Below are 26,255 nucleotides of genomic sequence, written 5' to 3'. Positions count from 1 at the left end.
TTCCTTCAAAAATTAAACAGTGTTGCCTTAACATCATCTTGTTACCTATATTTTCATTTTTTGTCAATAAATGAGACATGAACTAAATATCAAGCCGTTGTGCTCATGTCTGCATTAATGAGACATTTATGAAAAAGACGAAGAGTATTAATGTCACGTTTAAATTGTTTGCTGAAGCGACAGTCTTCTTTTCAATTTTCGAACCAAAAATTACAATCCTCCATTTATTGTATCGATTTTCAAATCCAGTTAACTAAAGTCAAAAGCTATAGCACGTGACAATGGAATGGTAAAGTGAACTTCTTTGTAAAAATTGGAATACTATATGGTATATTATGAAAACCATACGAGGGGAGGATAGTAAAATATTGACTTGAGTCGGATAATTCAAAGACTCTAAAAAAATTTTACGTTATATTCTTTGAATAATCGCTATTCTTTTGATTTCATTAAGGATATTCCTTTAAAGGGACCCCCTTTCTCAAATTTAAATTTTTATGATTTTCAACCGGATGGCAAATGGGCGTGCATAGGTACTTGAAGACTCAAAGAACAACAACATTAATTGACATACTTAAAATTCCGTCTTTTGCCCAGCATGCCCAGCATGCTTTCAACGGCATTCGAAAAAGTACCTTTCTGACTCTATTATGAACATCGCACACACATTAACAAAATGGTTGGATTTTTGGAAAATACCCTATTTTCGACCATAAACCATGCTGGAAAATAGGGATGATCTCCATCGATTCGATTTATTCTAGATCATAAAAAAGCTCTCTACGCACTCTTCAACGTTTTAAAACGGTCAGCACGAAATGTACGCCTTTTAATGAGGTAATAATAGTTTGACCCTGGAAATATTTACATCACTATAATTGGAATCAATTTAAAGTTCAATCACTCCTCTCATGTATAATACCAATATGTTTGGTCTATGTTCATCTTCTACACCACAGAACGCAATTTTTTGGTGATTTTTTCGCATAAATGTCTTCGTCCATTTGAACCGCTATATATTGACCGATCTTCATGAAAACAGTCATGGTTATTATTTTTAGTCAGATTCCATTTCTTGTGCAAAATTTCGTGGTTTTTGGGTCACAATTATGGCCTAAAGAGCGACCAGAAAAACAAACAAAATTAAGTTTTTGGTAATTTTCAGCCCCTAAATATTAACCGATCATTACTGAAACATTGACTAGAACTGAATCTACATGCTACTTTGTGACGATTGATGCATCGTAGCGTGTTAACAAATTATACTAGACAGATATGACGGTATACTAAAATGGGTCTAGGACCAATATGTCGCGTTACAAACTACGGCACAATGGACGTCTTCGAACGATCTTTACGACCTTTGTCTCTGAGCAAGTGCCGGCCATAATTGAATTCATTAGATGGGATTTTCACAGTGCTACAAAATAGAGCTTCTTTGTCGTACAACGATTTATGTTCATCGATTCACTCTTGTTGCGATCGTAATGACAAATGTTTTGTTGGCAAATAGATTTTTTTCAATGCATTGTAAACAACACAAAACATGGCCCTATTTTAAATAGTACTGAGTACGTTAATGCTTGCAAAAAGTCTAACGTTCCGATGACAATAATTAGTTCTGGATACGCCAGAGGGGTCATAGAAGGACTCCAATGTGTTTATACACAGAAAAAATAATTCGTAATGGCGGAATTTCTGCATTTTATGAATGCAATACATAGAACTTTGGTTTCTTGTCAGCGAAAATGAAAAAACAACTTTGGAGTGTTCGTATCAACACTTGTTGTATATATGATAAATACAATATATCAAACTAACACTTGTTTGATATCGAAATAATTTGGAAATTCATATGCGAATTTTGTAACAGCAATGCAGAGGTCAGTAAGAGTGTCTAAAATAAAGAAACAATGGAATGTGGAACTAGTCACAATCGAGTGAGCGGTTGTTAACCACAGAAACAGTAGTCAAATAAACTGTTGCAAAGACAACAAACACAAAGTAAGGGGAGAGGTTGTGAACGATACCAAAACAAAACATAGCCGAACAATTAATGGTGGTTGTGTTTTTTTTAGAAGGAATACATTTGTCAAAGAGAGAGGGAAAGATGAGCACAAGAGAAAAATGCGCGCAAATAGTGATAAAATAGACCGAAGTAGGAACATAGTACTGATATTAATGAAAAGTTTACATTTTTGAAAAAACTAGCATCTCTCATGATTATAATAACTTTGCATTCAAAGCGATTTTGTATGTAGTAAATTTGATCAATATAGATGGAAATCGTTAATTTATATATTATGGGTATGAATATATGTGATACATTAATAATATTGGTTAAAAACGTGCTCAAAATGTCCAATGTATTGTATATTGATCTTATATATACGTGCACTAATAAATTTCGAATAAATTGTACATTATAAAAGATAAAACACATTAATAAAATTATATTCGCCGGATACAGATCCGGACCGCTAAATTTTTAAACTGAATTTTCACATAGGAGACACGATTGTTGTATCGGTTTAAACCTACCCATTAAACTTATATGAATATCATTTGATACCTATGAATATTGTTAATCACATGGACTCACACGTTAGCCACTTCTCATTATACCAAAAGTCTCCCCATCAGGAAATACTCTCAATTAGTTGTAAAATCGACTATGGAAATTATTAAGAAAAATTAAAAGTATTTTTCGCAATTTTTATTTATTATTAAATCCCCATAAATTTCTAAAATAATCCCCTCCGAAAATCGAATTTCCATTTAAAGTTCTTTTTCCTCAATTTACACTCCCACTTAAGTCAAACTAAAAAAAAAAACACAATTCAATAGGTTATTCCTACATAATTTATGACTTCCTGATGACAAATAACCAGTACTAACTAACTCGCCCACCCAGATCCAACATGCATCAAATAAAGCAATCCCACAAAAAAATAGTATTGGAAACCCAAAAAACATCAATGCCAAATTGATGGCGAACAACAAGTGTTGAAGTCAACAAATGAACTTACCAGCCAAAAGACCAAACTTTTCAGGCGGATGAACATAACTCTTCAAAAGGAACAAAAAACAATTTTTTTGTTGTGATTTACTAAAACCTCAAAAAAAAAAAAAAACATTCAAACAAAATGCATTTGATTTTGTGGAACCTTGTTTGTTGAGAGTCAACATCCTCCAATGACTTCCAAACTAACCAACATCGGCCAATGAAGAAGTAACAACAAATTAAATTTAGAGGAAAAAAATAAATGAAAATAACTAAAGACGAAAATATATAAATAAACAAATATTATGTAACAAATTTGTTGTTGCACTTCAGTCGCCACTTGCATTTAAACTTTTTAGCGTTGTTTTTTTCTTCTTCTTTTGCCGGGAATGTTGTCTCCGTTTTGTGAAGCGAAGCGGAATCTAACAAATGTCTGTGTGATTGAGATTAGAGTGCAGATGGAAGATGTGTTGTTGAAAAAGCACCGACGTTGTTGGATTTCGGGTTTTTGGCCGTTAGTTGTGGTTGCCGATTAAATGTATTTATTTTTGTTGAGAGGGGGGAGCGTTTTGTGAATCTTTGCTTATGTAGGTAAGTAAGTTGTTTACCAAAAAATTGGTTTTAGTTAAGTGTTTTAGCTATTTTTTGTTTATTTTATTGCAAATAACCTAGCAAACCAGAAGAGGATGAAACTGGTATTAACAAGACACATGCACGATGGGATCATTTTTGGAATGAAATGAGAACCTAAAAAATATATTTTAAAAATAGTACCTCTTCTATGCATAACAAAAACTATTAATAAGGTATCCTACCTTTAGAGGGCCTGTAGAGGATCTTCTGCCCATAAGAAATATAATTTGTTTTAATATTGGATATTCTGTATATAAAAGACCTAAGGACAATTGTCTATTTATAGATGACTGGCATAAGACCTCTAGAAGATCAGTAAAATATCTTAAATTGACAATAAAACACCTGTGTAAAATACCAGCTTTGATTAAACATCGAAATATTCACCTAAGACGTTTGTTTAAATAATTTGGATATTGGGCATTGACTCTATTCTGGTATTTTGAGTTCTCATTGCATTGGGTAACAGTTTCCTACCAAAATAAGGGAATACCTCCCAGTTATTGGTATTGGTACCTTGCTTAGAATACAAGTAAAAATTCTAAATATTGGAAAATCAATATTGAAACAAATGTAAACATTTCATTAATATCACAACTATTTTCGTACTTCTCTCTTCATTACCACAATTTGCGCTCATTTTTCCTCTCTATCTCTTTGATTAATATTTGTTATTTTTGCAAGCGTTTAGTTGACTACTGTTTCTATTGCTAACAACTGACGACTTTCCACTCACTACATTGCGACTAGTTTTGCATTTCATTGTTTCTTAATTGTAGACAGACTTACCGACACATTGTTGTTACAAAATTCGCATATGTATTTTCCAAATTATTTCGATATAAATGCTAAATAACCACAATAAATCAAACAAGTGTTGATACGAACAACAAGTTCAAGCGCAGAACATGAGAACATGTGAGCAAATAAGAAAAAAACGAGACATGACATAACGAAGAAGGAGAAAACAAAAAATCAAAATAGAAAAATGAAAACGACGAAGAATTTCTGTGCCATAAAAACCCGCCACCAAACAAACACACACTCCAAAGTTGTCCTTTTCTCTCTCTCTCCCTCTCTTAGACAAGAATTAAGTATTTACAGTTTTATGAATTGCATTCATAAAATGCAGAAATCCCGACAATTTCTGCACACTATTCATATATTGTACGTATTATTTTTTTCTGTGTCGAAGAAATTGTTCATGACCAAATCGCAAAGTGGCTGTTTTACAAATTATAACTTTGTGGTCTTAAACCGAGGCTGGACAGTTGGTTTGGGTCTTATCTTCCACGTGACTTCAAACGAAGCAGTCGTAAGGTACATCATCATAGAATCTGGGTGGCTAATTGCGATAACCGTTTCGAAAAAAAGGTTGTCGTCTAATAGAAGTCGTGTAAAAGGTCTTCTCACTTTAGGACACCTATGGACAACCTGAAGGTTTTTTTATTATTGATTATTATTTGTTGTCATTATTTGTATAAAAGTCCAACAGGAGGTCTTCTGAATATAGAAGGTCTGTAAACAATTGTTTGTCTATAGAACACCTTTATTTTTTGGAAGGTCATATAGAAGCTCTTCTGAATAAAAATTCCTTCAGATGATTATCTGTCTGTTGAAGGCCAGTATGAGGTTCTGGTGGTCTTCAGAAGATATTATTTTTATTAAAAAGCTTTGGAAGGTTGTTTGTCTTTTAAAGACCTGTAAAATGTCTTCCGTCTGTAAAAGGCTGTCAGTGGACGACCTATAGAAGTAGGATACCTTTTACAGAAGGCCTGTATAAAATTCTCCATCTACCGAATACCTGTAAAAGCTCTTCTCAGGATGTCTTCTGTTCATAGAAGAACTGTAAAATGTCTCCTTTCTATCAAAAACCTCTGGGAGACTTTCGGTTTATGACCTGTAGAATATCTATCTCTGTTGAAGACCTGCAGTACATCTGGAGGTCTTCAGAAGATATTCTTTTTTTTAAAAAGTTTTGGAAGGTTTTCTGTCTTTTAAAGACCTGTAAAATGTCTTCCGTCTGTAAAAGGCTGTCAGTGGACGACCTATAAAAGGTATCCTATCTACAGAAGGCCTGTATAAAAGTCTCCATCTACCGAATATTTGTAAAAGCTTTTCTGAGGACCTGAATGAGGTATTCTGTTCATAGAAAAAACTGTATAATGTATTCTTTCTATTAAAAACTTCTGGAAGATTTGTCGTTTATGACCTGTATAATATCTATCGACTTTAGAAGACCTGCAGCACATCTTCTGTCAATTTTTTCTGTAAAAGGTCAGTTGAATTTGTGTGTATAGAAAACATAAAGAAAGTAATTTAGGCCTATAGTAGGCCTTCTGAGTATATATAGGCAGAAGTTCTACTGACAATAGGAATCCTGAAGAATGTATTCTGTCTTTAAACGACCACTAGAAGACATTTTGTCTATTATATACTTGTGGAAGATTCTCTGTCGTATTAGGACGTGTAAATTATCATCTGCCTACAGCAAGCTTGTAGAGGATCTCTGCACTGTAGGTAATCAGTAGAAAGTCTTATAATTAAATTAGGCCTACACAAGATCACATGAAGGAGGTCTTCCGTCTACAGAAGATTTTTTGGTCTATAAATGGGAATTTTTTGCCTATAGAAGACCTTTAAAATTATCTTCTGCCTACAGAAGAATTGTATAAGGTGTGCACACTATAGAGTATCTTTGTAGGATGTCCTTCTGTCTATGGAAGACATCTAAAAAGTCTTCTATAAAATACATTTATAATCTAAACAAACCTGTAGAAGGCGGTCTGTCATAGAAAATCTTTTGCCTACAGAATATCTGTAGAAGGTTTTATAATAAAAACAGGACCCACAAACATTATCCTGTGTCTTATACACCTGTATACGGTTTTGTATCCATAGAAAACCTATGATAGGTCTTTTGTCTATGGGAGGCCTGTGGAAGGTATTTTCTGGATAGAAGGTCTGTGGAAGTTGTCTGTCTAAAGTAGGGCTTTAAAATTAGCGTTATCCACCTGTGTGACATATTCGATCTATACAGGTCCTGTAGATGTTATTTTCTCTATAGAAAATCTGAAGAAGGTCTTTTCCTTATGGATGAACAATAGTTCTCTCTGTAGAAGACCTGAAAAAGACCTAAGGCCTTGAAAGGTGGAAGATCATCCATAGAAGCCCTGAGGAAGATCTTCCATAGAAGACCTGTGGAAGCCCTATCGTCTTTTGTCCATAGAAGGCCTGTGGAACATCATTTGTCTATTGAGGGCCAGTATACGTCCTTGCCTCTATAGAACACCTTAAAAAAACGTCCACATTATAGTAAGGTATTGCGACTATAAAATCTCTTCAGAAAGACTTTATACAAAATGCTTTTATTATTTATGTCGTAAACATCCCACAGTGCACCATCCAATTCCAATAGCTAAACTCTTGATGTAAACAAACAAAAAATGTGCATCTTCATGAGGAGGATGAAGATGGTGGCGATGAGGAGGATGATGATGATGTTAATGATGGAGAATGGTTTTTGGGCAAACACGTAACAATTGACTAGTCTGGTTGGTTGGTAGGTTGGATGTTTGACTCTAACAGGAAGGTGGGCAGCCAGACAGACAGCCATGTAGGGTTAGTTGGCAATGGGTTAGCAGCTTCGATGGCATCCTTCTCAAAAACACTTTCACTAGGTAACCAGAGGAGCCAATGGATTAGCAATTCAATCAGAAATTATTATGGAGAAGAAAAAACAAAAACAACATAAATAAAATAAAATTACTTAAATCTAAAAATAATCCACTTAAACAAGAAAAAACATTACCCCACTCATTACATGTACGTTATTATTAAAGTGATTTCGATTTTGTTGGCTAACTTAGTATTTTTATTTATTTTATTTTCATTGCATGAATTATGGTAGCTTAAAACGACACTTCACACGATGCCACGAAAAAAATAAACGCTCAGTTTTTGTTGTAATTTATGTTTATATAATCGTCAAAATTTCCATTACGCTTAATGTAATTTTTTGTGTTTTTTGAAACCCCATAATGCTTTGGTGTTTATAACAAATCGTGTGAAACTTGCCAATGAAAGGTGGTAGAGGAGGGGAGTAAATTAAATTTTTTTTTATTTCTTTTTTCTGAAAACCAGCAGTAGCATTAACACCCCCACATGCCATGTAATGGTGTCTTGAAATTTGGCACAACTTTAGCACAACAACAAAAAAAAGAAAAAAAATTATTGATTAATTGAAGAAATATCTGCATCGACGATCACATATATTGCATATAAATAAATATCAATGTCAAGATTTTCATCGCTAATAAACATTTTGTGAAGTTTTTTTCTTTATTTTATTTGGGTATGTTCATGGCAAAGCTGCTGGGTTGCGTGTTTTGTTAAAATCAAGTAATTTGCATGCAAATTATTTTTTATTAGTTTTATATTTTTAAGTGGAAGGTATGACTTTGCAGAAACAAATATAATTCGAAGATATTAATAGGCGCGGCTGTTTTCTAGCAGTTTTCGAAGGGTCCACCATAGGCATGATTTTTTTAATGATACTTTTCTAAGGGTCCACTTTCTCTCTAACAAAGGCGTGGACTTTTAAATAATATTTTTTTCAAGACTTTAACAAAGGCGTTGATTTATTAAAAATGTTTTTCAAGACTCTGACCATAGCATGAATGTTATAATAGTCCCTAAAAATAGTCCCTGAAAAACTGATATTTAATCTACTTAAAAAATTATTTTAAAAAAAGCCCACGCCCATATTAGTCCCAGAAGAAATACTTAAAGAAAAATTCAGACCTATAATAGTCATGGATTTAGAATTCCATGCCCATTACAGTCCGTGAAAAAATATTCTTTACAAACCCACGCCGATAATAGTCCCTAAAAAAATTGCTTAAAAAATCCACACAATAATACTCCCAGGAAAAATATATTTTTTTAATTCCACGCCTATGGTGGTTCCTGAAAAAATATTATTTAAACCAGTAAGGAAAGTAGTAAAGTCGGACTGGGCCGACTATATGATACCCTTTGGGTATATTCAACATATGAAGGAAAATTGACATGAAATTGAACGAACTTAAATATGTGATCTTTATCTATATCTGAACCGACTAACATTAATCCCTGCACATGTCATTCTGCAACCTATTCTAAATTTTGTAAACCGATTTAAAGCAAACTTGACACACGCTTTTCGGTATGCTGCACTGTTTATAGTTTAATCTCTATCAGACACTCATTGATTATTTGGTGTACAATTAACATGAATAAGTCGAAATTATATATGGAAACTATGTATATCTATATCTGAACCGATTTCAAGGAAACTTGCCAGAGATTAATTTATATTAACTTCAGAACGAAGCTTAGCATCATTCTAGACTTAATTCAGTACCCTATACAAAAAATCGTGCAAATATAAAGATATATAAGGACTTTGGTGCACCAATTACCTTAAATCGGACGAAACTATATATGGGAGCGATATCTAAATCTAAACTGATTTTCACGAAACTTGGCACACATCATTCTAGATTTTATTCTGTAGGCTATACCTAATTTCGTGCAAATCGAAATATATATAGAAACTTTGGTGCACCATTTACATTAAATCGGACGAAACTATATCTGGGAGCTATATCTAAATCTGCACCGAAACTTAGCACACATCACTCTATATTTAAATTAGTAGGCTATACCAAATTTTGTGCAAATCGAATGATTTTCAGAGACTTTGATGCACTATTTACTTAAAATCGGGCGAAACTATATATGGGACCTATATCTAAATCTGAACCGATTTTCACTAAACACACATCACACATCATTCTAGACTTAATTCAGTAGGCTGTACCAAATTTCGTGCAAATCGACAGATATATAGGGTCTTTAGTGCACCATTTACCATAAATCGGACGAAAATATATATGGGAGCTATATCTCAATCTGAACCGATTTTTCCCAATTTCAATAGATTACGTCCTTGGGCCAAACAAATGAGCTGTGCCAAATTTCATCCAATTCGGATCATAAATGCGGCCAGCACTTTGTTTACAATTTAACACCAACAGACGGACAGACGGACATGCATAAATCGACTCAGAAAGTGAATCTATGCATATTCTCAAAAGGAACCATGGGCCTATCTCGATTATTTTTGCCTGACAAAGACATAATACCCTGTACCACAGTGTGGTGAAGGGTATAAAAAATTTAAATTTGAAAAAATATTGTTTAAAAAATCCACACAATAATAGTCCCAGGAAAAATAGTTTTTTTTTAATTAAATTTAAATTACAGGCCATTTAAATTGTTTATTTATTTATTTTGATTTGAAATTTTCCAACAAAAGGCGGCCCCCTTAGAACTTATTTGGGACAATTTCCTCGGTGTAACTCCTTGATATCTGTATTAAATAAATTATTTTTATTTTTGTATTTTAATACAATTTTTTGCAATAAAAAACTTACTTTGTTTCTTTTGGCATGCAGCAATTTGCAACAGACATGGATTAGCAAATGTTTCCGTAGTACCATCAACATATTGACCACATCTGGGATCTAAATTTCGTCCACATGGTCTAACACAACCACGTTGAGCATTGGCAAATGCCAATGACATAAAAATAGCAACGATCAGCAAAAACAATCTCATGTTTATATAATGAGGATCTAATAGAAACTAAATTTTTAAGATAACGGATGCATTGATTTTTATAGCTGAGATTTGGAGTGCTAATTTTTTTAAGTATTCAAAAATTCATGAGCATATTTATACCCTTTACCACACTGTGGTACAGTGTATTATGTCTTTGTGCATATGTTTGTAACAGGCAAAAGGAAACGAGATAGACACATGGTTCCTTTTGAGATTATGCATAGAATCACTTTCTGAGTCGATTTATGCATGTCCATCCGTCTGTCCGTCCGTCTGTCCATCTGTAGATGTTAAATTGTAAACAAAGTACAGGTCGCATTTATAATCCGATTTGGATGAAATTTGGCACAAGTCACTTATTTGGCCCAAGGACGAACCCTATTGAAATTGGGAAAAATCGGTTCAGATTTAGATATATCTCCCATATATATTTTTGTCCGATTTAAGGTAAATGGGGCACCAAAGTCCCTCTATATCTTTCGATTTGCATGAAATTTGGCACAGAGTACTGAATTAGGTCCAGAATGACGAGTGCCAAGTTTCGAGAAAATCGGTTCAGATTTAGATATAGCTCCCATATATAGTTTCGTCCGATTTAAGGTAAATGGGGCACCAAAGTCCCTCTATGTCTTTCGATTTGCATGAAATTTGGCACACAGTACTGAATTAGGTCCATAATGATGTGTGCCAAGTTTCGAGAAAATCGGTTCAGATTTAGATATAGCTCCCATATATAGTTTCGTCCGATTTAAGGTAAATGGGGCACCAAAGCCCCTCTATATCTTTCGATTTGCATGAAATTTGACACAGCTTACTGAATTGAGACTAGAATGATGTCTGCCAATTTTCATGAAAATCGGCCCAGATTTAGATATAGCTCCCACATATAGTTTCGTCAGATTTCATGTAAATGGTGCACCAAAGTCCCTATATATCTTTCCATTTGCACGAAATATGGCATGACGTATTGAATTGAGCGTAGAGCGATGCCTGCCAAGTTTCTTGAAAATCGGTTCTGATCTATATATATATATTTTCTTGTCCGATTTAATTTAAATAATGTGCCAAAGTTCTTATGTTGCATAGCGTACTGAATTTAGTCCAGAATTTTGTGTGCCAAATTTCGTAAAATTGGGTTGGGATTCAGATATAGCTCATATGAAGTAATTGACGCACCAAGAAACCAATATATGGCTGATAGGAACTAAACGTACCGAAATTAGTATAACTTAACCTGTGACAAGTTTCGTTGAAATCGTTTCATTTTTGGGTATAGCTTCTATATATACTTTCGTCTGATTTTAAGTAAATTGTACATCAAACTCCTCATGTTTGTCAGATTGACATCAAATTTTGCACAACGTACAACATTGAGCCTAGAAGAACGTAGTTACGTTTTCTAGAAGTACAGACATAGCCCAACGGATGACCTATTGATATTTGTTTGAAGACGATTTTCATACTTTTGTCCCAAACGAATGACATGTTTATGGATAGATCTAGTCCGATTCACATTCAGATAAATATCACATATTTTATTTCATCCAATTTCATGTTAATAATGCTATTTAATATACCCATAGTGGTGAAGGGTATCATATAGTCGGCCCCGTCCGACTTTACTACTTTCCTTACTGGTTTTATTTCTGTTCGATTTTTTTCTATTCTAAAGTAGTACTTGAACAGGTTGTGAAGTAATTAATAATTGGACAAGTTTGTTAGCTAGTTTAGATAAACATCGCTGAAGTACTTCTAATAAATTTACTAATTTCAATGGAAAACATTTAGAATTTATTTAAATAAATTGAAAAAAATGATGTCGTTAATTGAAATGGAAAGAGTTTTTGCTAATTATGGGATATTCTGTTTTTTCAGAATATCCCATAATTCAAGTGTCTATCAGAGTCGTGGATTTTTAAAGAATATTTTTTGAAACTACTGTCAGAGGCGTGGTTTTTTTTAAAGAATAATTTTTCAAACTACTATCAGAGGCGTGGATTTTTCTTTTAAAGAATATTTTTTCAAACGACTACCAGAGGCGTGGATTTTTTAGAAACCACACACCACACTGTGGTACAGGGTATTATGTCTTTGTGCATATGTTTTGTAACAGGCAAAAGGAAACGAGATAGACCCATGGTTCCTTTTGAGAATATGCATAGAATCACTTTCTGAGTCCATTTACGCATGTCCGTCCGTCCGTCTGTCCGTCCGTCCTTGTATTTTTGTGAACAAAGTACAGGTCGCATTTATGATCCGATTTGGATGAAATTTGGCATAGGTCACTATTTGGCCCAAGGACGAACCCTATTGAAATAGGGAAAAATCGGTTCAGATTTAGATATAGCTCCCATATATATTTTCGTCCGATTTAATGTAAATGGTGCACCGAAGTCCCTATATATCTTTCGATTTGGACGAAATTTGGCACAGCGTAATGAAATAGGCCTAGAATGATGTGTGCTGAGTTTCATGAAAATCGGTTCAGATTTAGATATAGCTCCCATATATATTTTCGTCCGATTTAATATAAATGATGCACCAAAGTCCCTATATATCTTTCGATTTGCACGAAATTTGGCACAGCGTAATGAAATAGGCCTAGAGTGATATCTGCCAAGTTTCGAGAAAATCGGTCCAGATTTAGATATAGCTCCCATATATAGTTTCGTCCGATTTTAAGTAAATGGTGCACCAAAGTCCCTGCAAATCGTTTGATTTGCACGAATATTGGTATAGAGTACTGAATTAAGTCTAGAAAGATGTGTGTTAAATTTCGTGAAAATCGTTTCAGATTTAGATATAGCTCTCATATATAGTTTCGTCCGATTTTAAGTGAATTGTTCACTACAGACCCTGAAAATCATTAGATTTGTAAGAATTTTGGCATAGCGTACTAAATTAAGTCTAGAAAGATGTGTGTTATATTTCGTGAAAATCGGTTCAGATTTAGATATAGCTCTCATACATATCTTCGTCCGATTTTATGTATATGTTGTACCAAAGTCCTTGTATATCCTTCGATTTGCACAAAATTTGGATTTATAAGTAAATGAAGAACTCAAAATGTGGCCGAATGCACAAAACATATTGAAATAAGTTTAACCTAACATGTGACAAGTTTCGATGAAATCGGTTTAGATTTCGATATTTTGCTTTAAATTTATTTACATAATATTGTTCCATTGTAAAAAGCAACTCTATATCTGACCAATATTTAGTATAGGTTGCAGAATGACATTCAAAAATGGTCCTTCATCTGACGAATATATCTAAAATGGTGAAGGGTATCATATAGTCGGCCCCGTCCGGCTTTACTACTTTCCTTACTGGTTTAATAATATTTTTCGGGGACTATTATAGGCGTGGTTTTTTTAAAGAATATTTTTTCAAAGACTATTATAGGCGTGGTTTTTTTAAAGAATATTTTTTCAAAGACTATTATAGGCGTGGTTTTTTTAAAGAATACTTTTCAGGTATTATTATAGGCTTGGATTTTTTAAAATTATATTTTCTTCGGGGATTATTATAGTGGAGTGGATTTTTTCAATAATATTTTTTGTCAGGGACTATTATAGGCATGGATTTTTTTCAGGGACTATTATAGGCATGGATTTTTTTCAGGGACTATTATAGGCATGGATTTTTTTCAGGGACTATTGTAGGCGTGGATTTTTTCAGGGACTATTATACGGCTGGATTTTTTAAATTATATTTTTCATTCAAGTGTATATTCATTGAATTCAAATAAAAATCGTTGCTTCACATATTTTTTTCAATTACTGTGAATTTTTATGACGAACTGATTATAGCAGATATTTCTTTTTATCACTGATAAGCAGCACAGTACATTTGTATCATCTTTCCCGATTTTACTTATTAACTAACATTACTCAATATCCACATTGTAGTAAATCAATACTTTCGATTTTTTTCTTTCAATATATTATTAAACAATTAAGCACTGCATTTAGTTTGTCCTTAATACATTTATTTATTAAATCATAATCCAAAAAATCGTGCTGATAATTTTCCAATCTAATATTCCACTGGACGATCGCATGGGCCCTTGTACAATTCAACGATGTCTGAAGAAAAAAGAATTGAAAAACATTTCAAAATTAATTAAATGAAATATAAATTTCAATATTTAAATAAAATTACCAACGCCTCTCTGGCAAGCTTGAATTTCCATTACACAGGGATTAGCGAAAGTTTGTTTGGTGCCATCGGGAAGTTTGCCACATCTGAAATCGAAATTTCTACCGCATGGTCTCATGCAGGGATCCTGGGCCGAAGCCAAAACAATAGTCATAACAACGGCAATGAGGATGGCGAGGAAACGCATTTTTAAGATTTTTGTTTTATTTTAGTTTCAAAACACAAATTGAAATGTTCTATATTTTAGAGAGTTGCCGGGTTTTATAGTGAAATTTTTGAAAATAAAACAACAATAAAAACAAAAGCGAAACTAAAAGATAAGACTGACCATACTTAAAACACAAATTGAATTTTGAGTATGTACTTGAAATGGAGAATGTGTTTCTACATAGCCACTAAACCATCTTCAAACAAAACTGATAACATTGAGAATGAGACAAGAAAAAATCCCACATTTCTTTACTTTCATAGTGACTAGCAGATTAAAGGGAAATTGACCTAGAGGTTTTGAAACAAAAAATAAAAAAAAAAATAATTTTTCAAGGTCGTATATTTTATTACACATTTGTTTACAAACATTCTGTGATTCCCCAGAAATCACACTAATTCTAATATTTTCCCAGATTTTGAAAGATAGTAGGGAGATTTTTTGTTAAAAAAATATTTTTATTTAGAATTTATTTCTTACAGGGGCCTCTATTTATTTGTGTTATGGCTAGAAAGAAAAAAATACAAATAAATATTTGTTTGTTTCAAGCATTTGTATACTCACGTCTACCAGTTCGACACGCTTCGAAAGCCATTCGGCACGAGTTGGCATAGGTTTTCCGTGTGCCATCAACATGTTGACCACATACATGTTTATATTCCACAGGACAATCAGGCACACAAACACTACCGTATGCCACAGCAATTAAAGCCAGGAATAAAACAACAACTTCCAAGAAACGCATTTTTGGCAACAACATATAGGGTTGTGTACTTTTGTTGCAAGACAAAGAATGACTATTTGTTTTTGCAAAAATAATATAGAACATTTGGAATTTTTTACGTAGTTATATACGAAATAATCTATGAATTTACGTGAGATTATTTTCAAATTTTTCGTAATAAAAATTTAGAATTTTTTGGGAAGCTTCTGATAAGAAATTCTAATAAAATGCCTTGAATTGTGTTCACACTGACCCATTGACCTTTCAATGAAATTTGATAATTGATGTAGGCTTCATCGAAAATCGCATGTGTGGGAAATTTTAATTACATAGAATAAGAATTAAATGATGTTTTGTTTAGAATATTATATCATGTAGTCCCATGCAGACATATGATTCCAATTTTTCCATAATTTAATTTTTGACAACATTCAGCTTTCAAAATTTAAATGAGAATAGCCTTCTTCGAAATCTACGCACAACATGGGTTCGGTGGAAAAGATTACCAAACTATTAATATTGTTTAATATTTTGAATCCCCTGCCTCTAAAATCTATAAATATAAGTTGTAATACCAATAACAATGAGAACAATGTGAATCGACAAATTAAGATATTTATTATATAGGCTGAATATTGTTATTAAAATATAAAAATAAATAAATAAAATAAAAAATATATGTTTGTCTGTACTAGGCACCTAGGCCCACCTTTTAGTATACCGATCATATCTCGACCAGCTGTCCGTCCGTCTATTACAATCGTTGTGGTACGGGTCCTGGCCAAAAAGGTCCCTATTGAAATTTCATTTCAAAAAAGGGGTCTGACCATAGAATATGAATGTCACGTCTGATTTGTGTGAACAATTACAAAGTCTGTATTCTACTCAGTATATATTCTCCTGAAGCTATGTCCTTCCGAAAAGTTGGTATTTGGTAGAGAAGTTGATAGTATCCAAGAGGAGTGGTTGGATAACATGGATAATAATTTAATTTTTCTATCTATACTGCTGTGGGAGGTGTGGGAGGTGTCTGGCTTGTGGCAGAACATTTGTTCCATAAACGCAGCATAAAACGGATTTCAGATGCATCGATCCCAGTTCTTCCAATTAGAAAGACCATGTTCCGAAATGCTGTCTTCCACATGTCCTTTCCATCGAATCAGTTGGCTCGTTTTATGTGCCTTTTGAGTTGGGCATCTTCATATACACCATCGACGCAGATCGGTTCATAGATCTCCCGGATAAATTTTCTCTCAAACACTCCAAGAACTGCCTCATCTGCTTGCGCAAGTAATCATGATTCAGATCCATATTACAGCACGGATAGTATCAGCGTCTTGTAGACTGTGAGTTTGGTCTGGAAAAAGATGGCCTTGTTTCTGAATTGCTTACTTAGACCATAGTAGCATCTATTCTCCTCCGTATTTCAAAACTGATGTCATTAGTTTTATTTATGGCGGTACCAAGGTACACAACATTTTTGACTAGCTCGAAGCTCTAATTCTCAAATTCCACAGTTGGTCCGAGTCTACTGGACGTCTTCTCGCCAATTTACTGCCAGACCTAATTTGGCAGACTCCTTCTCAATTTGTTCGACCCATATGATCGGCACCGTCCGACGCTACTGCTCCGCACACTGGTAAGGGAATGGACCAAAAACATTATTTTTGTTTATTCTGCGGGTCGCTCTAGAGCATACAATTACGACCCGAACATCACGAAATTCAAATTAAATGAAAACATTAGGCCATGGTCAGGGGGTGAAATGAAAGCCCTTGACAAAGTAAAATTCACCATAGGCCATAGATATGAGATACCTAAAGATATATGTATCCTTAGGTATTTTTTTCCACCAGCATACATTCTAACACTTTACCGTAAAAAGATTTAATTTCGTTGGATCCCGCACGAATTGAAAATCAACAAAAAAATTGTAGATTGGTGCAATGAAAGTTTGAAAAAAAAAATAATACCAAAGGTAACTTTTGGTCGCAAAAAGGTGGAATTGATTGTCGTACAGCCGTACAGAAAATCTAATAACCAACATCGGCCTCAACCCATGAGAACAACACAAAATATTTCAGGAGATAGCGCCACCTAGAGGCAAATGACAACACTAAATTAGCAAGGACCCAAACCACTGCAAACATTCAGGGAGACGTTCTTTCTAACCACCGAGAGATGTCAGTCTCATCACCTAGGACAGGCTACAGCAGACCAATTTGCAACTTTGCTGGTTGCACACCACGTGGTCGAGGGTAAGAAAAGTTCTACGACATTTTCCTTGTTGAAATCTGAGAATAGGAAAGTCGCCGGCAGTCAGTTATGGAGAATATGTTGGTTACGGAAGCAGTACGAATATAAATTCTATGTGGATATAAAGGTGGGAAACTTATTATAGGGAGGCGTTGTACATTGGATAGTGTAAAGGACTACAAAGCAATGGATCTCTGGCTCGAATTACAACTGAAGATGAACAATTATTTCAAAGTGGTTTTCGAATATTTGTAAAATGAGGTTTACATTCTCCTCCAGATTATGCCAATCCGAATTCTCCTGAAACTCTAATAACCAACCTCGTCCCCAACTATGAGTTTACCACAAAATATGGCAGGAGATAGCGCCAACCAGAGGAAAATGTCAACACTAAATTAGCAAGGGCCAAACCACTGCACTACATTTAGGAAGAGGCTGTTTCTAGGCAACGAGAGATGGTAGAGGAAAATGTCAATACTAAATTAATTTAAATTGTCTATGCAACAATAGATGTCAGCCTCATCACCTTGGACAGGCTACAGCATACCAATTAAATACTTAATTTGATATACAAAAAAAATAAAAAAAGGTCGACGACGTTTTTTCTTTGTGGCTGTGGGTCTCAGTTTCGAATCCCAGTGAAGGATGAACAAATATTTCAAAGTGGTTTCAAAATATGTGTAAAAGGAAACTTTCGTTCTCCTCCTGATGAAATGCATTCACAGCCATTGACATCTTATTACCCAAGCTCGACATCAACAAATGCAGGTAATACACTCAAGAATTGGAGGAGATAGCGCCACCCAGACGTAAATTACAACACTAAATTAGCAAGGACCAATACCATTGCACCACATTTAGGCTGACGTTGTTTCTAGGCAACGATAGATGGCAGCCTAATCACATAGGACAGTCTAAAGACCAATTAACTACTTAGATGGAATAGCAACAATGAACTCATAATCGAAACTGATCGACACTAACACAAGAAATTTAGTAAGATGGCAATGTTGTCTAAGTTGTGCATACCTACGCCTCATATTTGGTTTTCTTTTTGTAGCCTGTGGAAAATATTGGGCAAATTTTGCTTGCCATAAACGCTGTATTTACAAAGTGATTGCGCTTTAAATAAATCTGAATTAGTCCAACTAAAATTAATTGATTTCAAGTGTTTGCAAAGTGGATATAATGACCAAACATATTAAATAATTACCCAATTTAATTCTTCAAATCAATTTGGATTATTTCCTTAGAAATTCGCCAATACCAGTTTTGTTACACTAGCAAATGGTATTCGAATTATAGGCCTGTGTTTTTTTTTCTAAGCCCATAACTTGATCAGCCATATATGAATGGTATGCGATCAATTTGTATTTCATAAAAAAACTATCGCAATTCTTTACCAAATACGGCGGTTTTTTTGGTTTATATTTTAGAAGAATGATAAATAATTTTCCGAAGAAAAATATTGCAAGTAATTTTTTTACTGCTAATTGCAAACAAAAAATTTAAAAATTCAATATTTTTTGTAATAATAACATATTCATAAAATAATCTCGATATTTTTCCATTTATTTAATATATTTTTTATTGATTTTAAAATATATATTTTGAAATAAATTCGAAAAAAATGGTAGTTATCTCATGTCCATAAAACAGCAAACCATATCACAACTACTTATTTTGTTGTTGTTGTTTTTTACACCATTCACATGTACTTTAATAAAACCTCCGTTTTTTCTTCTTTACAGTTATGGCTTGTCATACGAGGAAATTGAAAAGGGTCTGCCCACCATTGACACCTCCAAGACACTGATCCGTGAAGTGTGTCCACCCTTCTTTTCCGGCGTCGAATGCCGTCCAGGTAAGTATAGACGTTTTGATGGTTTGTGCAACAACATTGAACATCCGACATGGGGTGCTGCCATGGCACCGTTCCAACGTTTAATCGGTCCCCTGTATGCCGATGGCATCAATGCTCCACGTATTTCGGTGACTGGACGTGATTTGCCCTATTCACGTGTTGTATCGCGCACCATGCATCCTGATGATGGTTATCATGATCATGCTGGCACTGTTATGGTCATTGCCTGGGGTCAATTTATGGATCACGATTTTACCTTAACTGGCACACCTTTGGGTAGGTAGACTTTCAAAAAGTTAACTCGGTTATATATTAACATATTATTTATTTGGAAATTAGATCCCATCAATCGCAATGATCCCGAGGAATGTTGTAAGCGTCCATTGCATTTGAAACATCCCTATTGTAATGAGATTCGTGTACCCGACGATGATTACTTCTATCGCCTGTTCAATGTTAAGTGCATTGATTTTGTTCGAGGCTTCCCTTCACCTAGACCTGGCTGCCGTTTGGGTAAGTTTTTTCATGGAAAATTTCATTGATTGCTTTAGTATATTTTTTTTATGTTTTGACCATGGTTCATTGAATCATTCTCTGCCATTCCATTGATCGATTTTGGCCAAGGGATTGCCGGCTATCGCAGTTCATTCAACAGTAGTTGCATAGTTGACGTTTTAATAGAATCATGTTCACGTTTAATCAACAATTTGCCACGCTATATGAGTGTTTATGTTGGTATTTCTACTTCTTTAGTCTCTCCCTCGAACCGAACCGCACCAAAAACAAAAGAAAAACGTTTAAATCACTTTTAGGTTCGACAGTTTGATGTGATTGACAGCAGCTTTTTATGCTGTAAAGCATAAAAATGTTCGGTTGGTTGGTTGCTTGACTGTCTGTCTGGTTGGTCTTGGAGTAGGCGTTGTTTTTAAGACCGTTTAAACGTGTATGACTGTCAACGCCCCAGAGCAAAGAGTTTTGATTTTTTGAGTTTTTCATAAAAACAAAATATTTTAATAGGATTTGACAGGGTGGGCTATTGGAAGGTCGCCTTTCGATATTTATGTGTCAAAACAATATGAGGCTAATTATTATGCAGAATATTTTGTAAATGTGTTTTGATTTGTATACATGAAGATGCAAATATTTTTAAAGTTAATAATGATTGATTGGAGTAATGGAAATAATGTTGAAGATTCAAATTAACACTCCGAACGTCAGGAATGAGTAATCAGTACAAGGACAAAGAAATAGTTAAGTGGCTGGAATTTTTAAAAATTATACTGAAATAAAATCACTACTGGAGAAATTGGAAATAAATAAGGATGATTGCATTTCAGGAAAAAATAAGTCCTCAATTAGTGAGCATAACAAATGGGACTCATCGATGTATTGTTTTCAGATGGGAACCTAGCACATCCGCCAAAATAGACAAAATTTTGTTTAAAATTAATTAGTTGGAATATCTAGTTCCCCTTCTAAAAAGGGACAGCATATTTCTTCTGGTACCTCAAAATTAAAACCAGTATGATATTCACAAGATATGTTCATTTGTACGATATCCTGTCGATATAACAGACATATCATGTTTGGAGGACCATTGACATAGAATCGGACGAGATTATATATTTAATCTGCATAGATATACGAACCAAGAGCTGCCTCATCTGCTTGCGTAAGTACCCATGCTTCAGATCCATATAACATCACGGGTAGTATCAGCGTCTTGTAGAGTGTGAGTTTGGTCTGGCGGGAGGTGGCCTTGTTTTTGAGTTGCTTACTTAGACCATATTAGCATCTGTTGGCCAACAACATATTTCTCCGAATTTCAAAAATTTTTATCATTAGTTTTATTTATTGCGGTACCAAAGTATATAAAATCTTTGACTATCTCGAAGCTGTAGTTCTCGTGTTCCACAGTTGGTCCGAGTCCACTGGCGCGTCGCCATTTACTGCCGTGCCCACTTTGACAGTCTCCTTCTCAATTTGTTCAAAGGTGGATGTTACCGTTCGCAATGTTCGAGTAACATGAGTTGTTTAGCGTATAGAGTGTCATTTCTGTTCACCTTTGACTCTCGTATAACTTTTTCTAGCAGCATTTTAAAAAGGTAAAACGACAAGCTGTCACCTTGTCTGAATCCTTGTTCTGTATTGAAGGGCACCGAGAGGTCCTTTCTGACTTTAACTGCTGACCTTGTGCCAGTTAAAATTATCCTGCATAGCCGTCGAACACAAACATGGATTTAAACATCTCTGAACGGATAGGGCTGTCGAATGCGGCTTTATAGCTGACGAATATGTGGGATGTGTAGATGTGTTTTTTGTGGTTTTTTTCCAGGATTTGGTGCAGAGTGAACATCTGGACAATGGTGGATTTGCCTAGTCTAAAGACGCATTAGTAATGTCCAATAATGTCATTGACCATTGGCTTCAGTCATTCACACAACACGCTGGATATCTCTTTATATACGATTGGAAGGAGGCTTATTCCTCTCTAGTGGGCACATTTCGTCTTGTCTCCGTTTGTACAGGTTGCTGAGGTTCCAGCTAGTTCATGCTGATGACCAACAACTGACAACCAGTCTTGAATAGTTCGGCTGGTAAGTCATCGGCATCAACCGCTTTATTATTCTTCAGCCGATTGGTTGCTATTCTGACCTCATCTTGGCTAGGTGGTATAAACTCTATGCGGCAACACTTATTGGTTCTGGTCGTTTCTTCCCCGTCATTATTTGATACCAGAAGCTTTACAAAATGCTCCTTTCTGATTCTCAACACGCTGTATGTATTTGTCACCAAGTTTCTTTCTTCATCTCTACAGGAGAATGTGCGTATACCAAAGCCTTCGGCTTTGGTATTTTACGGACTTCATTCTGATTTCTGTACATCTCGCTTACATTTTTTGTTTGTTCTTTTTTCTGAAAATCTCTCCTTTTCTCCCGATAGTTCTCCATAGCATTACGTGTTGCTACTGTCCGCAGTGTTGCCCTATATGCTGTCGAATGCCTTCGGCTTTGGTATTTTACGGAGTTCATTCTGATTTCTGTACATCTCGCTTACATTTTTTGTTTGTTCTTTTTTCTGAAAATCTCTCCTTTTCTCCCGATAGTTCTCCATAGCATTACGTGTTGCTACTGTCCGCAGTGTTGCCCTATATGCTGCGTTTTTCATACTAGTAGCATTACGACACTCCTGATCGTAACACTGAATTCTTGATGGTGATCTTTGGTGCCCAAGTGCCACTGTGATTCTATATTATTATCGGGGCAAGTGGTGCTTTCGTCAAGCAGTTTTTCGACGTCAAATTTCCTACATTAAGACGGGTGCGTACCTTGACTGCCGCAAGGTAATGGTCCGAATCGATATTCGCTCATCGGATCAATCGGACGTCTAAAACACTGGATGTATGCCTTCCGTCTATCACAACATGATCGATTTGATTTCTCGTTGTTCGATCGGGAAAATAAAAGTGGCCTTGTGTATATCGAGATGCTTTAATCTGATGCTGCTAACTACCATGTTTTTTGCTGCTGCGATGTCAATCAACTTCATGCCGTTGTCTAATGTTTCTTCATGGAGGCTGAATTTTCCGACGTTGGGGCCAAAGATATTTCCCCTTCCCCTTCTGTTTCTAGGCGCTCGTAAAATATGTCTTTGGTCTGTTCATCTTTATCTTCGGTCGGAGCATGGGCGCAAATAAGACTGATGTAGAAGAACTTCGCTTTTACGGATTATAGCAATTCGTTCATCTACTGGAGTGAATCTGGAGACGAGGTCTTTTATTCTGCTGTTAACCATAAATCCGCAGCCAAATTCACGTCTTGTTTCATGAAAGCTATAATATAGGGCGTAATCATCTGATTTACTTATGCCAGTCCCCTTCCATCGCATTTCCTGTAAGGCAATAATATCGGCTTTGTACGTCTTAAGTATATCCGCCAAAGCGAAGGGCAGATTCGCAGACAAGTTAGTGAGGAATTTATTTGCCACAAACAAATAGAGTATCCAACAACTGAAATGTTTTTTTAAAGGAAATTATTCCTCAGTTTATGAAAATCAGTTATTTTTTTTTATAAAAATAGAAGAATTAAAAAAAAAGTTTTGATATTATTATAGAAATATTTACTATTTGGTCATTGGTCTCTTCACATTTCCCATTTGTTATACCCCAATGTATAACACTTAAGGTTGTTGTATTCGCTATAGAGTATATAGACAGGGTGCCTCAATATATTTTGATTAATATTCTACTGAATTACCCTTTGTTGGATAATGTTATTGTTATACATTGGACAGTATCTTCACAAAATTTTCAAAATATTTATAATCATCGATTTTGAAAATTTTAAAAAAATTCAAATGACCTTGGTCAGAACCCAATTAACCCCTATAATTTTCCGTTATTTGAATGAAAAATATATTTTCTAATTTCGTTACAGGTTCCCGCCAACAATTCAATACTTTGACCGGTGTCATTGATGCCAATACCGTTTATGGTGTTAATGAGAAATTCGCCCGCAAGCTGCGTACCGGCTACGGTGGTCTCTTGCGTATGAACCCTGTCTTCCAGGAATATGGTCTGAAAGATTTGTTACCCTTGAAGTTGGATATTCCCGATGAAGGCTGCACACGCCCCAACAAGAGTATGTTCTGTTTTGAGGCTGGTGAAATTCGTGTCAATGAACAATTGGTATTGACCTGTATGCACACCCTGATGGCCAGAGAACATAATCGTATTGCTACCGGTTTGGCTCAAATCAATAAACATTGGGATGATGAGACACTGTTCCAGGAGGCAAGACGCATTAACATTGCCATTGTCCAGCATGTGACCTATAATGAATTCTTGCCAATTCTGTTGGGCAAAGAGGTTATGGAGAAATTCGGTTTGGTCTTGCAAAAGGATGGCTATTGGGATGGTTATGATCCAAAGGTTAATCCGGGTATTATTGATTCATTTGCTGGTGCTGCATTCCGTTTTGGTCATTCGCTGCTGCCCACCGCTGTGGAACGTTGGTCGAAGGCTCATAAATTTATTGCCTCCAAGAGATTGTCGGATTTGATTCGTCGCCCTTACGATTTGTATAGAGCTGGTGTTTTGGATGAATACTTTATGGGTTTGATGAATCAAGTGGCCCAGGCTATGGATGATTCGATTACGCAGGAGGTTACCAATCATTTGTTCAAGAAAGAAGGTGCTAGATTTGGTATGGATTTGGTGTCGTTCAATATGCAACGTGGTCGTGAATTTGGTATACCCGGCTATATGGAATTCCGTAAATTCTGCGGTCTACCCACCTCGAATACCTGGGATGAAATGTTTGGTTCTATGCCCAATGATACGATTTTGAGATATCAGAGTATATTTGAGTAAGTTGGGAAATGGGGGTTTTGTTTTTGGGAAATTATTTAATTTTTTATTAATTACAGACACCCTGCCGATATTGATTTGTGGTCTGGTGGTGTCTCTGAAAAATCTCTGCCCGGTTCTATGTTGGGTCCCACCTTTGCCTGTGTCATTGCCACCCAAATGAGCTATTTGAGACGTGGTGACCGCTTCTGGTATGAATTGCCCAATCAGCCATCATCATTCACACCCGAACAATTGCAAGAAATCCGCAAGGCCAAATTGTCGAGGTTGATTTGTGACAACACCGATCTGATAGATACAGTACAAATTTATCCCATGGTTTTGCCTGATCATGAAATGTAAGTTAATACGTTTTTTTAATTGGAATAAAATATTTTAATAACTATTACTTTCCTTAGTAATCCTCGTGTACCCTGCAAGAGTGGTGTCATACCCTCAATTGATTTGACCAAGTGGGCCGATTATGCTAGTCCTGATATAGCTTCACCAGTTTTTGTAAGTTCTCCGCTATGAACAGATCTCGAACATTTACTGATTTTCTTTCTTCGTTTACCCTTTCAGAACTACATCAATGAAATTCCCGATACTCTACTAAATTTCCGCAAAAAGTAAATAGCAAATGGTCAGGTTTTGTAATGCACCGCCCTGCATTTTTTTAATCTTCTCACCGACCTCAGTGAAATAACAACTTAGCTGTTCTCTATCTTCCCCCCAATCCCCAGCAAAATACTCAAGGATCATTTTACATTATTGTATTAAGATTTTCTTTTGTTCTTCATATTTTACTTTTCCCGCTCTTTTTCCTTTTATTTTCACATTTTATCAATCTATTCTAAGTCATTTTTTGTATGTCTCCTCCCATTTTCTATGATTTTGAAAGCGTCTTATTCTGCATGTGCTTTGCATTTAGTTTTCATGTCCAAATCGACTTTCTAATTTATTATAATTATTGTTCTTTATTTTGTTAATTATTTTTTCTCACATCCATGTTTATTTTGTTTTTTTTTCTTTATGACATTTTGTAACATCATAATATTTTTGTTTAATTTTTTTATATATCATTGTGTACATATTATTTTTAAATAGAAAAAATTTATTAAGTATTTTTCATTGCAATCATCCTCCTCCGTTTTATTTTTTTTTGTTTATTTTTTATATATAACAACAACAACAAAATATTATATACATTAAAAACAAATCAACTGCAAAAAATCATTTATATACATACATATATATTGCTCAGTAAGACAAAAATAAATTTAAATAAAAATAAAATAAAATAAATTAAAAAATAAAAGGAGTTTCATTTCAATATAACCATAATAACCAGTAAGGAAAGTAGTAAAGTCGGACTATATGATACCCTTCACC

The 26,255-nt window shown here is 34.8% G+C and overlaps 1 protein-coding gene across 1 annotated transcript in view; it reads left to right on the top strand.

The window, feature by feature from the left end:
* The window catches only part of LOC133333464 (peroxidase), a 30,240-nt gene extending 4,694 nt beyond the window's left edge, over positions 1-25,546 (top strand). Inside the window, exons 4-9 of the mRNA XM_061541782.1 lie at positions 19,404-19,792; positions 19,856-20,029; positions 23,953-24,883; positions 24,944-25,222; positions 25,283-25,379; positions 25,446-25,546. Of these exons, the coding sequence (XP_061397766.1) occupies positions 19,404-19,792; positions 19,856-20,029; positions 23,953-24,883; positions 24,944-25,222; positions 25,283-25,379; positions 25,446-25,496 (1,921 nt within the window). The 3' untranslated portion in view covers positions 25,497-25,546. The remainder of the gene's footprint in view (positions 1-19,403; positions 19,793-19,855; positions 20,030-23,952; positions 24,884-24,943; positions 25,223-25,282; positions 25,380-25,445) is intronic.
* The last annotated feature ends 709 nt before the right edge of the window (positions 25,547-26,255 follow it).

This window comes from Musca vetustissima, unplaced genomic scaffold (assembly GCF_032173495.1).
Source record: "Musca vetustissima isolate MV318-11 ecotype Yass unplaced genomic scaffold, APGP_CSIRO_Mvet_v1 utg48603, whole genome shotgun sequence".
Taxonomy (NCBI): Eukaryota; Metazoa; Arthropoda; class Insecta; order Diptera; family Muscidae; genus Musca; species Musca vetustissima.
This window is presented reverse-complemented; position numbering and strand designations above follow the sequence as displayed.